Here is an 18,901-nt window from a genome sequence, read left to right as displayed (position 1 = left end):
TTATTTTGGCTGTCATGTAATCTAAGTTTTGTACTTTTATAAAGTATTTAGCTTTCTTTGCCAAAGAATGCTGGTGCCTCACAAAACTACAAATCCTGGATTCTGTATGATGGACCCATGGCAGTTAAAGTAGTGCCAGATTGGATTAGTTCTACAGTATTGATGCACCCAAAGGTACTAGTACTAACACTTTGTAGATCTTGTAATCATAAGGATCTTAATCACAAAGTCGCATCTTAAGGATTTCAAAACTTGTCATAACTCCAGCTAGAACATGAAAAGAAATGCATTTGCATTTAGAAAATGTTTAATTTCAGGCAACCTTTTTGTTTGACTTTGAGACCTGAAGGGATGCTGATACTGGCTGATAGATTCACTGTTATTCCTGCAAGTACCTTTTCTGCCAAACCTGCAAGCTTGCTTTTCAAAATAACGACAGCTTAAGATATTTGTTAGGGTTACAGGAAGAGCACAGCATGGTAAGAGTGATACACTCAGAAAAATTAAGATTGAAATATTTATGGATGGTACATGCTGTTCTTGTTGAAATACCACTTTTAGAATATTCATGGTTTACATTTGGAGGAGAATTTAAGATCTGATAAGTGCAATCAAAATAATTCCAAAAGCTAATCACACTTTTCATGAATTCATTTGTATATGTGAAGTATCTGTGTGGGAGAATCTAATACTGTTTAGAAATATATTAGTCAATTCATCAATATTATATGATTATTGTATGGGAAGGTCAATTTCTGGTCTGTGTAAATTTCACATGTTGTGATTTATCGGCCTGTACTGCCCTCTTTCTGCATTAATCTGTATTTTAAAAAGAAAAAGAATTCTTATTTAAATAATATCTTCAGAAGTACTTTGTCACAAAATATGTGTTTGGATGTACTGTATTTTCTTCCAAAGCACCCATTTCTAAACATATTTACTCTAATAAATAATACATATTCTATGTACATACAGTAGTAGTCTTTTGAATTAAGAAATGCATCCACATATTAGCCTGACAGATGTGGATCAAGCAGGTGTCAAAACTAAGCCCAAACTAAACTCATTGCACTGATTTTACAGAAAGATGTGGTTTGTGCAGGAATCAAGCAAAAATAGTTTCTAGAATTCTGAGACAGGTTACTGAAATGTATTAGTAATCAACTCTTGGTACATGTATTCAGGGGCCAGGTTTATGGCCATCATAAGTGAGAGTGGAGGGGAGAGTGTTTCATTTTTGTGCTATTTGCCCTTCCGTATAATTCCCGTTGGCGCATGTGTGACCTGAAGTGCACACCTCTGAAGCTTTGCGCCAGGAACACACGCCACAGAAAACTCTGCTGTACAGTTCAGTAGATAGGCACACAAGATTTGGATATGTTTCTGCTGATAGCCAAGCATGAGGCGGCAGAGAAATTAATACAATGCGTGAATGCTGTTGAAAGGGAATTCCAGTATAAGGTGAGTTCATTAATTACTGATCAGGTTAGAAAGGGACATGAAAAAGCAATGTTATCTAGGAGTGAAACCTTTGAAAAACACTCAGGGTAGGAAGAAATACACAATAACCATGAGGTGTTCTTACCATTGGGGAAACGTAAATGGGACAGGATAAGAATGGGAGAAATCCGCTTTTCTCCCATCCTTACCCTCAGTGTGATAATCTCCAATGAAATCCATGAGGTCTCCATAAGTTGAAAAGCAACTTGAAGACGTGTGTGTGTGTGTGTGTGTGTGTGTGTGTTCACACACACACACATATACACACAAACACACACACACCTTAAAGCTATTTGTTTAGTTAAATATCCTGCTTATCCCTGATACTGGGAGCCAAAGAAGCTCACAACATGATTTAAAAACAAAACAAATGCCACAATAGTCCCAAGTACAGTAGATTGAACAAAGTGATTTTCCTGTGTGTTTTTATCAGTAGCTGTCAAGTTGACTTCAGCTCATGATGCCCCTATGAATGAGAGATCTCCAAGTCATGCTGTTATTTACAGGTCTTACAAACTCAGAAACTAACAATGGATATAATGAGTCTACTCTGTTTTGGAGTAATCATAGAATCATAGAGTTGGAAGAGACCGCAAGGGCCATCTGGTCCAACCCCCTGCCATGCAGCAAAATCTAAATCAAAGCATCCCCAGGGCAATAAAATATAATATTAAAATACAATTGAGCAGATTGTCATATTGAAAACAACAATCAGATTAAAAGCAATTTGTTAAAAAGGGAGAGAGCTGTGAAGCACAGCTACAGACAGTTTGACATATTCTTTGCTTTGTATATTGTCTTCTTCAACTCCTTTCATGTGTTGAACTCATAGGATGTGTTTTTTAAAGTGGCTGTTCAGCAAATAACAACAGCCAAAGAATAGTCTTAAACCACAATTATTTACTGAAAATCACAAGTTGCTAGAAATACAGCTTGTTAATTGGTTTCTTAAAGAGAAGGGGGAAGGAAAAAAGCACTGAAAATAAAACTTAATGCACCCTTGATTACATGTTGGTGTAAACAATAGGTATTCAAATAGATTCTGGTTTTTAACCCAAGAGAATGTACTTGTTGACATTAATGGGAATAAAAATCTCTCAGTAGAGATGTGGAGACATGGAGAAAACACTGGAAAGGAGGCAGCAAGTTACTAGTTTTTCCCTCCAAAGCTTGAAATAGAAAAATTGGAAATGTTGAAAGATCTGCTGGGTGGGGGACTTCTTATGAAATGTTTTATCTTTCTGATGAATGACTGAAATACTTAAAGCAGTATTGAAGAATAATACTTAGAGCCAATTTTTGCAGCTGCACATTTTTTAGATTCAATATCCAAAAATAGTAATGGTATCTTTTATTATGCAAAATGACATAAGGAAAAAGAAAGAAAAACATGTGACAATGGCGATACAAGTACAATAACAGAGAAAAGACTGATAAGTTCAAAGAAAAGCATCCAAATGCCACAAAAGACCAAAACTTTTGAAAGGGTTATAAGGTTCTCAGCCCATTGAACTATAGGAGTTGGACATTTATCTTTTCAATATTGCAGTATAAGTCTTTCAGCATTGAAAATAGTATGGAGTATTCTACTAGGTAATTATTAACTCCAAGAAACCAGCAAATGGTTTTAAAGCCTATGAGCAATGGCAAAATTCAGACTGTTTCAGAGAAACATTATTACAAGTAATGACCTCCCACCAGAAAAACCAGATCATATGCTTTAAAAGATGTGCTAGGTGGGCCACAGCACCAGCAACTGGAATACGTATTGAAGGGACACTGTGGTGTCCAATATATTTCATCATCATCATCATCATGCTGTGCTTCTCAGACTTCAAAAAGTTTATACACAATGTATAAACTTTAGACCAATTTCTTTGATAAACATTGATACAAGATATTAATAGCTATATGTGCTAATAGCTTTTAAAAGTTTGTTACAGCCCTGACCCACATAGATCAACATAAGCAAGGTTCCTATGATCTCAGATTGTCAATTTTATTGCCTTGAATGGTAAGAGATATAATCAGGCTACTTATTTTTCTTTTGAAATGGAAAAATATATTGGAAATTCATCTTCTACATATTTTGAGTCTGGTTTTCCTTAAGAATTTTTGAAATGGATTGACATTATTTATTCACTTTCAAGATCCCGAGAGTTGGTGAATGGCATTTTTTTTTTAGCCATTTCACTTGAAAGAGGTATCAACCCCTTTCTCCTATTATATTTGAGCTATGTTTGGAAACTTTGGCCCGTACCTTTAAACAAAACAGTAATATTAATAGCTTTGTGCATGATTTTACTTTTACACAGATAATATTTTACACTTTACTGCTGAACCTTAGTGCTCCTTTATTCTATTGGGGATTATTAATGCTTTTGAAGATTTGTCCAGCTATTTGATTAAGTGGTCCAAATCAGAGCTAATGCCAGTAGAAGACTATGGAGTAGTCTTGGCAGTTCTGGTCATGCTCAAATGCTGTTACTTACTTAACTTGGAATACTAATTCCCAGACACACTCCTTGTAATGTTATAGGTGATGATATTGGTACTTCATTTGATTTAATTGATAAAAAGTATTAAGTATTAATGCTGGAAAAGTTCTTCAAAGTATTGCCAAGATAGTTTCATTTAAGTCAGAGTAATTAAACTAATTGACTTGAATAGCCAAGGAAAAGGGCTGATTTGACTCATTGGTTTAACTGCAGTTTCCAACTTCCTAATCCATGTATTTTCTGAGTTATTCATACTACCAGTTTCCACAACAAATAAAACATATCAATTTGAAATGAAATAAAACCATCTAGAACAGTGCTTCCCAAAGTGGGGGGTATGCCCCCCCAGGGGGCAGTGGAAAGATCCAAGGGGCAGTAAGGAGGAAAGGGGGTAGTGGGGGGGGGTCATTCAAAGTACTGGTACATAAGACAAGGGGAACCAGCAGCTTTTAGGACCATGATGGGGATGAAGATTGCATGGAAATTCTTTTCAGGTTCTCTTAAAACCACAACACAGTCTCACCAATCATTTCATGTGGTAGTATATCCTGCTATTCAACCACCTGTGCAAGCTCATTCCCTTAGCTGCATCTTTCACTGGCAGGAGCAGTTGGGAAACTCTTGTGAGGCTTGGGTGCAGGACATTGTTTCTATGGCTTGGAGTGGCATCATTTTGGGACAGACTGACTGGAGCAAGGAGTTAGAGCATGTGGCTGTGGGGGAAAAGTGGCAGCAAAAAGGAGCTTTAAAATTTGGGACATTGCTTGAGCTTTGCTGGGACTTGGCTGGCAGGTTAGAGCTGTTCTGCTACTCCTGTTTTTGTTCACCAGACAGGCTGAGAGAAGAGGTAACAGAAGAAACAAAGTATGTGGGAGGGAACATTTGAAGCTGTTTGGGGAAGACATGTCTCTGGGGAAGGAGAGGAAGAAGTATCTGGAGTCAATTCTTGGAAAGCATCCTTCACCTTGGAACAGCTACTATACATAAAATCTCTCCCTTTCACCGTCCACATCAGTCTCCAGTCCAGGGTATGTGGCCTCTTTAAACCCCCAACACACACCAGCTGTGCCCCTCTGCCTCAACAAAGAAGGATTGAGAGTCCTTCCTCACCAGGGGGAAGCATCTTCCTTTTCACCTGGTCACCTTGGGAACAGCAACTAGGCAGCTAGCTGAGCAGGGACTGAAAGGCCTCTCATCCACACTAGCCTTTGTTGGAGAGGTGGCACCCAGTGATCTTGGGAGCAACAGCTGAGCAGCTGGCTGAGCAGCAAATGAGAAACCTCTTGCCTATGCCAGCCTTGCAGCAAAAATTGGTCTAGGTGAGAAGCTTCTTGGTTGCTGCCTGACTGGCTGTTCAGTTGCTGCTCCCTTTGTACCTAGTCACCCTGGGAGCAGCAACTGAGTAGCTGGCTGAGTAGGGTCATGCCTAGAATACTTTATGACAAATAGAAAAGTAAGCTTGACCTCAATGGTTTAGTTCATAGATAACACCAAACTGTGAATAATTTCATAATTCAAATTTACAGAATACATAAAACATTGTTGAATTTGAAAATAAGGTTTTCTATTTGCCTGAGTTGGCAGAAGGGTGAAGCTAATTTAATTATTTATTTAAATAGCACCAAATATACAGGGAATCAAGTTTTTGAAATGAAGGCACAATATACCCTAAGTCAGAAAGGGGGGGGGGAATGAATGATTTTCATAGAAAATGCAACATATTGGTTAAAAATCTTAAATTCAAGAGTCAGATGAAGTTGCATTTTATATACAAGATTTATAAAAGACAAAATCATCTGCAGTTAGCTCTTTACAAAAATTTGTGTAAAACTCTAATGTTCCACTGGACGTCTAGTTAAATTTCACTGTGCTCCCAGTTACGTAGTATTTGGCCTAACAATTCAAGGGGGTGGGGAATAACAATGAACTGTTCCAAGAGATTGGTTTCTGAAAATGCAGGTGAACGTTGAAGACTGATCCTGGGAAATTCAGCTGGCAAAAATTAGTCTAGGGAGAATGTGAAGGGTATGACGCCTGAGCCCCACACAGCAAAATTAAAAACAAAATAAAATAATTGGGGCTGTACTACATTTGCAGGATGCTTAATCCATTGTAAACTGTACCTTCTCTAAAAATCAGAGAAAAAAGCCCCAAGGACAAACAACATTTGCAAAAAGTACAGTGTGCCTACGTTATACGCGGCTTCCAGCATACGCTAGAAGCCGCACTGGAAAAACTCCTCTCACACCCTGGAAAAAGTAATGGGGTGCGCTGCAGGCATGAGCCACGTTACTTCTAATGGGGCTCGAGCATACTCATTTTTCCTTTATGCAGGAGGTCTGGAACGGATCCCCGTATAAGGGAAGGGTGCGCTGTAAAATCAAAACAATAAAACAAGAAGATAAAATCCTTACTAGGTTTGACCTATTTTTGCTCCCCCCCCCCACACACACACACAATCTGCCTGTGTTCCGACTGGTCTTTTTTTTCCCTCATTACTAAAATTCACTTCTGTATTGGTAGATGGCAAGTCAGTAAAAAGGTAACAGCATTCCTGGGGGGGAGGAAATAACCTAATTCTGGGGTTTCATTGGGTCATGGGCATTTGGGTCATTGGGACATTTGGGTCATGGAGCCATTGAAATCAACTATGGCTGCATCTACACAGCAGAAATAATCCAATTTGACACCACTTTAACTGCCATGGCTCAATGCTATGACATTCTGGGAACTGTAGGTTGTTGTTGTAGCATGAGAGCTCTCTGACAGAGAAGGCTAAACAGTTCCCAGAGTTCCATAGCATTGAGCAATGGCAGTTAAAGTGAGGTCAAAATGGATTATTTCTGTACTGTTCATGCAGGCTATAGTGTCCAACTTGGTAGCCTCTATATACTAATCCATTGTCTTGTGATTTCACCACAACAGCAGCCATTTGTCTGCTTTTTTACTCACTACAGAATCCAAAAATCTCATGCTAATATGAACAACAACAACAACAATAATAATTGTACCTTAGACCAAAAGGAAAAAATACCTGAATAGCAAAACACACAGATTTAGTTCAGAAAAGCTTGCTGAGTATAACTCATGTCAACTCACAAGGATGAAAGGTGAAGACAAAGCATAAGCTGTCACGCAGTGCCAAATCATAGTTTGTTGCTACATCTGAAATGACTATTTAATATCAATTTTAAGAGGATATAGATTTTAAGACCCAAATCCACTATAACACTGGCAGAGTAAAATTCCCCATTAGCATAGGTGCAGAGGATTACAGCATGTAATTATTCAACCACTTGTGCAACAGAATTGGTATTGTACCTTACCTTGACTCTGAAAAAGTGGCCATGCAAGCTAGTAGGCCTTGTGCTAGCACCATAACATTGTTGGTAACAGGCCCAGTATTTCTGAATTAATTCAGATATCATTTCAGACAGTGTTATTTTTATGCAGGCGGGAATCATCTTATCCCCCCCCCCCCCCATGGTGTTACTGGAGTCCAACTCCTAGGATTCTTCACCACTAATCATGGTGCAAAGTAGGGTTGCCAGATTGAAAACTGAAAGCGGCTTTAATACTTGTGTAGAAGAGGGAATTTCATCCAGTACTTTATATCACACAACTGGGTGACAAGCAACATATGCATCTCCCCTCTGAATGACTGTCTGAGGTCAGTAATGGATTGGGTGAGGGAAAATAGACTTAAACTGAATCCAAATAAAATGGTGGTACTCGCTATAGGCAATCCTAATCCAGGAATGGTGATAAGCTCTTCAGTTCTGGACAGGTTCACACTTCCCTTAAAGGACTGTGTTCGTAGCTTGGGGGTACTCCTGGACTCGTCACTTCAGCGGTCATCTCAGGTGGATGCGACGGCCAGGAATGCCTGTTATCAACTTTGGCTGATACGCCAGATATGACCCTTCCTGGAATGGGAAAACCTAGAAACGGTTGTACATTCACTGGTAACCTCTCGTCTCGATTTCTGCAATGCGCTCTACATGGGGCATCCCTCATGCCTCGTTCGGAAGCTGCAACTGGTCCAAAATATGGCAGCTAGATTGGTTACAGGGAGTTGTAAATTTGATCCTATTACACCTATCTTAAAATCCCTACACTGGCTGCCTATTAGCTTCTGGGCACAGTATAAGGTGTTGGTCATTACTTATAAAGCACTACATGGCTTGGGTCCAGCTTACCTGAGGGAACGCCTCCTCCCATACAATCCTTCCCACACTCTCAGGTCCTCTGGGAAGAATCTCTTGCAGTCTCAGAAAACCAGATTGGTAATGACTTCCCAGTGGACATTTTCTATTGCTGCTCCAAATATCTGGAATGACCTGCTGGAGGAGATCCGCCATATAACATCTTTGGAGGCCTTTAAGAAGGCAATAAAAACAGATCTCTTCTGGCAGGCCTTCCCTAACTGACCTCCTTGGAATGTTCACTCTCCAGTTGCATAGCTGTTCCCACCGGACTGTGATCGTGATTGATTTTATTGACTACTTTATTGGGAGCATTTTATTGGGAATTGTTGTTTTAATGCTATTTTAGGGTGGGAAGTAGATAGAGAATTAGGATTTGATATGTTTTGCTATGTTTTTACTTGTGGCTTGTTGTGTTGTATTTTCAGTGTTCTTTTGTTTGTTGTTACCCGCCTCGATCCAATACAGGGAGAGGAGGGATACAAATAAATACTGTTGTTGTCATTATTATTATTATGCTGAAATTCTCTCTTCTACATAATCAGTAAACCTACAGGAGTCCTCTCTGATTTTCACTTTGGCAAACCTAGACAGCCAAGTGCTCCTGGGAGTTGCAACCCAGCAGTCTGTAGAGAGCTGCATGAGTCCCAACCTAAGAGACATTTTTTTTTAAAAAAAAAATTAATACATGTAATCAGATTTTTAAAAAACTTTTTTAAGGGTTTAAAATTATTTTGTATCTACTTAGAATGTGGCAAAATGAAAACTTCTTTAGTTATTTGAATAAGGCGTGCAGCTTTGGTGTCTACAGTGAAATATATATATATATATATATATATATATATATATATTGCAATATGACAAAAAAAAAACCCACATCCTCTTGCTTATTTACTTTGGATTCCTTGGTCTCCTGTGACAAGTAAATAAATAAATTTCTGAAAGTAGTCTTAGAATCAAGGAACAAACCAACAGCGACACTGCTGAGAAATTCAATTTTATGAAAACCATCATTCTCTAAAGTCTACAAAACTCAGTAAAAATTCAGAATATGAAGGTTTTGGGTGGTTGTTTTTTTTAAAAGATGATCTCATCGTAACTAGAATTATGCTGCTTGCTTTCAAACATGAATTATTTATTGGGGCCCATTAGAATGTAGAATAAATAGTCACAAGTTTAGAAAGTAGAACTGAAGAATGTGACATTATAAAGTTTAACCAAATACCCAGTTGTTTTTCCCAGTCTTTACATGAGATGACTTTTTATTTAATAAGCATTTTTTTAAAAAAATGTAACTTTTGTTATATGCATAATATTCTGCATAATAAAATGCTCTTTCTATGCCCAGATAATAAAACTTATTTGAGTTTTTAAAAATATCAATGGTTTAGTGTTTATTTTTACATGTAAATGTCAGTGGTAAAAATTTAAATGCCAGTGGTTTGTGCTTTTATTCATTCATTTTTACTTACTTCCTAAGTAGATAAAATAAGACCCCATTTTATAATAGCTTGCCTGACTGGCTTGAATCGGAATGGAAGACCTAACTACAGTAGATCCACAGAATGCATTGCTGACTAGTGAATTAACTGTTACAATCCCATTAGGTCTACTCTAGTTTCAATTCCCAGTAGGATTCAGGCATATATTTGTAATTATCTTTTGAAAAGACCTAATTGTGGAAGCCTATGAATGTCTACTCAGAAGTATTGTGATTTCCTGCATGGCAGGGAGTTGGACTGTATGGCCCTTGTGGTCTGTTCCAACTCTATGATTCTATGGCCTGTTACAGACTGCCAAAATAAAGCTGCTTCGGGTCTCTTTGGAGATATGCTGTTTAAATGATGCATGCATCCTAAGAATCCAGAAGCTGCACCAAAGCCGCACTCCAGTGCTTAGGAATGGAGTGTGGCTTTGGCGCGACCTCTGGACTCTTAGGACCCATGCATCATTTAAATAGCATAGCTCCAAAGAGACCCGAAGCAGCTTTATTTTGGCAGTCTGTATCAGGCCCAAGTAAGTTCTACTGTGTACAGTGGAACACTTACTCCTAGGCAAATTTGCAGAGAATTGATGTCTAAAAGTTACACTTTTAGATTTTGAAATATTTCAAATGCAATTCCATGAACTAAATTAGACTCAAAAACGAACAGCCCTTTGCTTCCATGCTTCAAAATAGCCACATTTTCCACATTTTTCAGCATTTAGTCATATAATTTACAAGCTTCAAAGATGTACAGAAGTAAGGGCTGCAACATTCTGGCTTGCATGGAATGAATCAGTGCATGCTCCGGGTATTCAATTACTTTTATGAAACTGCTATTTCATAATTTTGTTGGTGGATTCTGATCTACATAAGCATAGTTATACAGTTGCCTTACATGGGAATCCGTTCCGCACCCCCCCCCAACGTAAGACAAATACCGTGTAAACTTGAGCCCCATTCAAGAGAATGTAGCTCGTGCTCATGGTGGCATGGTGCATGTGCACCACATAAAGTGGAAGCCGCATATGGCACGCCCGCGTATGGAGCAGGCACACTGTATCTGCATAAGCACATAGTTCCATTGCTTCTCATCTAAGAAGATTGTTTCTTCAGGTTAAGGCATTTGATTTCTCCTGTTTTGACATATATCTATACATTACAATTTCTGTAATGCATATTTTAAAAATAAAAATATGCAGTCATACTACTGAATAGCTCTAGGAATTGAAATAGAAGCATTTTTTTCCCTGTATGACACTTGGCAGAGACAAGACTACTCCAAGTAAGCTCACAGATTTCACTTTTCTTTCTCCATGAATTTTGTCAACTCATTTGATAGTGTACCATTGGAAGTAGGAAGAGTAACATCAAAATACTCATTATGTTATTATTGGAGAAAGAGGAGGGTGGTGTTGATGCTTAACTATTAATCAAGGTGTTCTCTCAACTTTTCCTTGAAAACAAATGTACCCCCCAGTCAAAGCGGTTTAAAATAATTACATGTAACATTTTGCACCTAAGCTCTGGCAGTACTTAAGGTTTTTTATGTTCTACTGGCCAATTGGAACAGGAACAATTTCAGGAAGAGGTGTTGGTTTCTCCAGCTGAGGTCAGGGAGTGGATCCTTCTTCCCATCTCTCTTTACCTGTGGTGCTAAGGGGAAAGCTGGAGTGTGATATCATGCAACAACTCAAGCTCAAATATAATGGCAATCATTTGCAAAATCTATAAGCAGCTATCTAAACTTATATCTGTTACCCTATCATACTTGATGTAAGTACAATAACTGTCTTTATAAGGCCATTTAATTCATCCTGTACATATACATTGTGCGACAGACTGAAGTGTTATATGCTTTGAAAGGAGTTCTTATAAGATATTAGCAACAGTAATAGCAAGTACATTTCTCTACCGCTTATCAATGCATTTAAGCATTGTACGCTGTTGTACGCCACTTTGATTGCCTGGCAAAAAGCGGGATAGAAATAAAAATTTTATTTTTATTATTATTTTATTAAGCACTCCCTGAGCGGTTTACAATTATTTCATAATATCGCCATTTTCTAAACTCCACAGTCCACCAGTCTAATGTAGTGGAGGTATTCTTAGGTGCACAATTGAATAATATAGCCTGCATTGTTTATGAATCTTTGAGATATTAGTTCATAGCAACAATGAAGATAGTGCTTATAATGTAGAGAATGTTATATGGTTTGCATTTATGCTCCCAACAAAATCAAATGAGCCAATATTCCCATTTTAGGTTGCTATCATGGTAACTGCCAAAGGTGCTTCACACTTCCATGGATGAATGAATACTTTAATCTCCCACTCTGTTTCACAGACTCTACTAAGGGCTCAAACAGATTGGCAGCTTCAGCCGGCTTCAAGCCGGCTTGGGGGTGTGGAATTTACACATGACAAGCCCCCAAGTTGCCCGGAAGTTGTGATGGCGATTACATGCTGGGGTGCTTCAGGGCAACTTGAGGGCATGGTGTTTAGATGCCACATGTCCCAGAGCCAGCGAAAGGTCAGTTCAAGAACCAAAGGAGCATTTTTTTCTTCGCCCTAAATAGGAGCGGATTTTTCCCACTCCTATTTGGAGTGGAAGCTGGCTGGATTGGAACCGCACATCTGTTTGCTACAGCCTTAATCCAGCCTTAATTGCAGCAGCTCCAAGCCACTCCATCGGGGCTGTCTATTTTACTCCTAAGTTTCTTAAAATGATAGTTGCAGCCTTAGCAGTGATGTTGCTCATTAAAATAAATGGACTAATCAACCATTACTTAAAATTACAAAGGATTAGTTTGGCTTTTCTAATCCTAATATTAACAAAGATGAAGTAGTTTCAGCCTTACTGATTTGTAATTAGAATGCAAGCAGGGCCTGTTTTGATTATTCTTAAACTGAAGCCCCACCTCCTGGAATTATTACAAAATTTACCCATTGGGCCTATCCAGAATTGCTAAATTATACAGAAGGAAGTTGCTTAAATGTGAAATACTGAGGGAGCAAAACCCAAAGTTATTAACACCACCAAATTTAGATATGGCTTTCAGTCCACTGCTTGCAGTGGATGGATTGGGCTTTTTTTTTGGGGGGGGGCTATTTATTATTATTATTATTATTATTATTAACCTTTATTTATAAAGCGCTGTAAATTTACACAGCGCTGTACATACAATCTTTTTAATTGGGCGGTTCCCTGCCCTCGGGCTTACAATCTAAAAAGACACGACACAAAAGGAGAAGGGAAAGATGGTGGGGAGATGGCTACACTCAAGACCTATCCATCATTACAGTGGACTGGATTAGATTACCTTTGGGACCCCCTTTTATACAAAATTTATTGAACCTAAACATAATAGCATATTCTCTCTGGATGAAATTGTCCAGAATGCTTATTTCTAATATCTCCTAAAATTGTTACAAAGGATTACAGAATGACTTGATGCTAGCCACTACCTTTAATCGTTCTACCATCTGTATTACAAACAGAATAAATGACCATACAATAAGGATCAGTTCATTCAGGGATTGATATTTTAAATTGTATGGCATTTGATGTCTCATGTTTTAAGCAAAGATATGGGCCAGAATTCCATTGGAATCTTATGCAGCCATAAGTAGTGACTGGGCATTTTTGTCCTATGTGAAACAGTCAGTTCAAGATTGTGAAAGCAAAGTTATGAATGTGATGCCATTGCACATGCAGATGTATGCCAGTGTCTGGGACGTGTGTGCATATTTGTATGTCCAGTTGTCCATGGGCATGTTTCTGTCATGCAAGATTTCAATTCAACCCAAAGGTTGAATTGAACATTCAAAGCAGTTTCGTATACTGTAACAGAAATTTCAGGAAACTTAAGATTTCTAGGTTTTTGCAGAGCAAAGGATCAGCAAGAGGACCTAATAATTGAAAATCCATAAGTTTATTTCCAGTTGTCGACAAAGGAAAACATTGAACTCAGTGGAATTCAAGTTCCAAAAGCTGAGAACCCCGAACAAGACAAAATGGCTCTTTTTATATTATTCAAGACAAAGAGGCTTCTTCAATACACCTGATTGGCTAATTACAATTTAAACATATAGAATTCTTACAATCAGAACAGAAATACATGCATATATTAAAACTGCATCATCACTCCTTACCCCCTCCTGTAGGAATTTAGTGGCTTTCGCTCCTAGCCTTGCTTCTGCATGTCTTTATCTCAGTAGTTTATGTTATGTCTTTCTACTGGTGCCAGCTTCCATCTAGGTCAAGATGCACTCACTATTCCTTTGCTCTAGTTTTCCCTAAACTCCAAGCCTTTATTTCAAAAACCATTTCTCTGGCTGACAAAAGTGACTCCATCTTTCTATAGTTTTTATATTTCAAAAAGGAATTTCCACCACAAAGTTCTTTCTCTAAAATTCAAATCATGGACAACTGAAAGCTGGGAAGTATGGATGTGTTTTTCCTTCCTTCATTTTGGCAAGGTTTTGACTGTATTAATGTAACATAAATTTAAAAGTGAATTTTAAATTAACTTCATTTTTTAAAACAATCAATCAATTAAGTTAATATTTACAATTGTAAAGTATCTATTATTTTTACATTGATGAATAACCACTCCCCACTGACTTTTCAGTCTCAAGTAATATGCATCTGGAATGGTTGTTGTGAGTGTGTAGCTTCCTAGGTATTGACCTGGATGGAAAAATTCCTGTGTTGTCATTCATAATAGCCGCATTTATACAGAAATTGTTTATGTCCACATGCATGACCATCATTTAATGTTACATATTGGTTCATGAAGGGCTACCAAGCTAGAACATCAAAAGATGATTTGAAAATGGTTTTCGAATGAAATGCATGTTTCTGCTAACTGAGTTTTACTTTGTCTGGATTAACAAAGCATTATCAAGCAATACCATTGCTCTGCTCTGACTCATGTCATTGCTGCACCATGGGGAAGAGAGTGAATTTGGACAGCTGAGCATTGAACAGATAGAATAACAAAAGCAAGCAAACAAACTTCTGTAAACCTTGAACTTCTTGTGTATCTCAGTGTTCAAATTATGGTACAAGTTTAGCATCTTCTCCCCATGTGCATCATATTTTCCACATTATTAAGAACCACACTAATAACACCCGGTATGGTAGATCATACTCTGTCCAGGCTAACTGTATAAATTGAAGATGAAATGCTAATGTTTCCAGGAGAGAAGTGGAACACCCATACTACTCTTGGTGTAAAAAGCAGCACATGAAATAATTTTTAACTTCTTTTAAAACATGGAAGTTATTGTATGAAGGGTGCTTCAGAGTTTTGTCTGAAAACCACATGGATTCTAAAATAAGCATGTACAGTGTCGTTCTCTTGCTACTACATCATACCTTTTAACTTTCCCTATTTGCCAGGTATACTCCCAATTAATCCTCTGTCATTTCACACTTTCAGCTGCTCTTGAAATGTCCCAGTTTCTCACTCCTGCCACTTTACCCCTTTGTGCTCCAAAGTGAGTTCAAAGTACAAAAGTAGTTTGCACTCAATTAACTCAGTGGGGCAGAATTTTGCACCTCATGCAAAGCAAACCTCATTCTTCTCATTAGCAACTTTTGCTATCTTGGCCATACACTGAAGTTATGTCCCGGTTTTTATCTGTGAAAGACTGGCGAGTATGCTGCATAACCATAGCCCAGGAACATATATGTGCATTTGGAGGACAGGACTTCTACATTGTCCAATATGACTTCTAGTCTGATTACATGCATAGTTTTTTTAATTTAAACTCTACTAATCTCATATGTTAATGACTGCTTACTCACTGAAAGTGTTTGTTAAGAATATGTAGGGCTGCAAACATTTTGCACTGTTCTACCTTGGTATTTAAAAAAATAATAACAGTATAACAGTAACATTCCAGTCCACAACAGCAACATTAAAACTAGTTAGTAGTGACATTTCAAAATGGTATGCTTGTTAGTACAGTCAGTACTCCATATCTGGAAAGTTTGCACCCACAGATTCAACAAACAAACAAACTGGTTTTTCAGTACATGTTTTAGTTCCTTTTTAATGCATGCATGCGCTTGTAAGCATTACTTTTGGATTTCTCTGGAAGACATTGTCCAACTGTGAGGTTGTCATTTGAGATATGTCAGCAATGGTGGGTGGGTTTGTTTCTCACCATCCTCCTTTAACTGTAGTATAAACAGCTGTATTTTTATAAATACAGTTTTATCTTTGTAACTAGATAAATGGAATGTTTCATACATATTTTCTCCATCATGTCTGTTTTGGAGTTTTGCTATTTTGTAAAATAGCACACAAGTGAAGCATCATGGCAGATTCTTTATTACCATATAATAAAGAAAGAGAAAGTATGAAATCATATGAGCAGTGGGAAACACAAACATAAACATCTCAAAATTACATTGGGTGGCTTGTCTGTCCTTACCATTAACAAGGTAGCAACTTTGAGAGAGAGCCATCTGCTATGCTGCTTCACTAAAGCAAAAGCAAAATATTCAAAACAGCATGGATTCAGATTCTATCAGTGTATGTAGAAGGGGCTCCCAGTGATCCCTGTTAAAGATGTATGGCCAATGCCAACTATTTGGCTCAGTAGGAGGTTTGGAGGGGGGAAAGATTTATAAAAGTTATCAAGCATAGCAGTTTGCAGCTCCTAGCTTCCTGACAGATCTCTGTTTTGTACCTTTTTATGTGATTGGGGAAGGCTTTTAGTCAGCGATGGGCAAGCTGAAGCCCTTCTGAAATGGGCAGACTCCTACTCCACCTTCCCTGATCATTGGTCACGATGGCTTAGGCTAATGGCAGGTGGAAAACAACATCTGGATAGTTTAAAAGGGTAGAGATCTCAAAATCATTCAAATAAAGATAAAAGTATGAGAGTTTGGAGTATGAAAACCAGAGTGGTGTAGTGATCTGAGTGCTAGATTTGAATCCCTGCTTGTTCATCACTAGGTGACCTTAGGCAAGTGACAAACTCTCAGCTTCAGCAGAATGCAAGGGCAACCTCTTGGTGAACAAATCTGGCCAAAAAAAAACCAAAACCCACCCTGTGATAAGTTTGTCTTAAAGTCACTGTAAGTCAGAAACAACTTGAAGGTAACTTGAAGGCACACAACAACAACCTGGATCCATTTCTGCCTTCTGTTTTCCTATTCCCTTCAGAGAGCTAGATGTGTCAAAAAAGTTGTGTTCTCCCATGTCCTGTCTTTATTTATTTATTTTATCCCATCTTTCTTCCAAGGAGGCTTCCAGCAACACTAAAACAAGCTAACACTTATTATAAGATCACAAAAATTTTAAACTACACAATTATATTAAAATGCCATTAATTTTAAAAAGTGTAAAATCATTTGAAACTTAGGCCCGATACAAACGGGCAACATGTGCCAAAATTAGGCTCGGGAGCACGGAGCGACTGCATGCTCCCGAGCCCTACCGCCCCAAAATGGCGCGCCCCCATCTACGTGCAGCGTCCAAATAGCGCCACATAGACATCATCAGCATGCGAGGGTGATAATGGCACTGCACACGCCCTAAAAAGAACCCACTGGTTTCCCAGCATAAGCCAGCATTTGGTTGCTGCAGCCTCCATGTGGGGCAGAAAGGGGCGGCATCTCACTGCTCCTTTCTGCCTGTCTGTATTGGGCCTTAAATAAAGAAAGATAGCACTCCCTGCATAATAAAGATGCCTCACAACCAATTACAGTTGGCCCTTCTTATACACGGATTTCTTATACAGTACATGGATTCAAGCATCCATGGTTTGAAAATTTTCAAAAAAAGTATAAATTTCAAATATCAAACCTTGATTTTCCATTTTTTGTAAGGGACACCATTTTGCTATGTCATTATAGTTAATGGGACTTGAGTATCCACAGATTTTATTATCCATGGGGGAACTTAGAACCAAACCCCAGCATATAACAAGGGTCCACTGTGATAATAAATGCCTGCTTAATTAAAAAGGCTTTACCTGCCAGTGAAATGAGAGCGGGGAGGGGCAGCCTAGCCAGTGGAAAGGAGTTCCACAGCCACTGAGAGAGCATTCTCCTCTGTCTTCACCAGTTGGGCCTGTTAGGATGGTAAGACCAGAAGAAAATCCTTCCCCAAGGATCTCATATAGAGATATATGATTTTTCATATGACCTGGAGCACATATCAAATGTCTTTCCAAAAGGGCGAGAGGAAATCAGTTAATTCACTAGTGGTTTGAAATGTACCTTTTCAATTTTCTTCATAGGTCCAGTCATCTTCATTCCCACTTTGAACATCTACTTATAAGATCTGAAGTAAATGGCCTAAACATCATGGTCAGTGCTGGTAATATCACATCAACTCTGGAAATCCACTGAAACCTGGAGCCCGAGGACAAAGGTCCAGGTGAGTACTGTTTTTAGTATATTGTGGTGTTTCACAAAGTGTTCAACCTGACTTTAAACCTAAGAGAAATATGACTTTGCAAAATGACACAATATACTAAAAAAAAAAAACCCTTTTAAAAAGTAGCAACCCTTCCCCTGCTCCCAACCCCACATTTCTTGAATTCTTCTCATTCAGCATAGGCTGACTGCATGCTCCAGTGGACTTCCGTAGTTGTTGTGAAATCACCGGTATGGCGTAAGTAACACTTCTCAGATGCAATTAATATGGTGCATGCACTCATCAGAAACACCTAGTCCAGAGGTGAGAAACTGTGGCCAGGGTGCAAACTACTTTTTTTCTCCTGCAGCCCAAATTAGCCAAAAATGAAAAGAAATATTAGCAAAAAAAAAAAAAAGCTCCAGAAGTGACTGTAAAACCTTTCTCATTGGCATTTCCATTTGGTTTTGGCATTGGGATTTGTTTGTTTTTAGTGTTTCAAAGGGGCACGTCAAAGTGCAAAGTTGGTGGGGGGAGGATTGGGGAAACTGGATATATAACACCATTCCAGGCAGCATTTTTGGGGTCATTTTCTAGATATTTGTTAGATAATATATAGAATATAAAATATGGGAAGGGGTCCTCTGGGCACTTTCGTGAGATTTAGAGACTGTAAAAAAGGGGGAGGCCAATAGCTGTCAGTCCACACTGGCCCTGCTGAACTTGTGCAAGTGTAATTTCTAAAAGCAACAATTGAGATTTATAATGATAAAACAGAATAACAGTTCCAAAAATATATCTGCAACCACAGATACAACAATTTAGTGAGCCAAT

The 18,901-nt window shown here is 38.3% G+C and overlaps 1 protein-coding gene across 1 annotated transcript in view; it reads left to right on the top strand.

Annotated features, from left to right (window-relative positions):
* LOC121919083 (potassium voltage-gated channel subfamily KQT member 5-like) overlaps nucleotides 1–18,119 on the top strand; it is a 107,245-nt gene extending 89,126 nt beyond the window's left edge. The window contains exon 2 of the mRNA XM_042445303.1: nucleotides 17,949–18,119. Within this exon, the coding sequence (XP_042301237.1) occupies nucleotides 17,949–18,060 (112 nt within the window). The 3' untranslated portion in view covers nucleotides 18,061–18,119. The remainder of the gene's footprint in view (nucleotides 1–17,948) is intronic.
* Nucleotides 18,120–18,901: the final 782 nt, after the last annotated feature.

This window comes from Sceloporus undulatus, chromosome 1 (genome assembly GCF_019175285.1).
Source record: "Sceloporus undulatus isolate JIND9_A2432 ecotype Alabama chromosome 1, SceUnd_v1.1, whole genome shotgun sequence".
Lineage (NCBI taxonomy): Eukaryota > Metazoa > Chordata > Lepidosauria > Squamata > Phrynosomatidae > Sceloporus > Sceloporus undulatus.
This window is presented reverse-complemented; position numbering and strand designations above follow the sequence as displayed.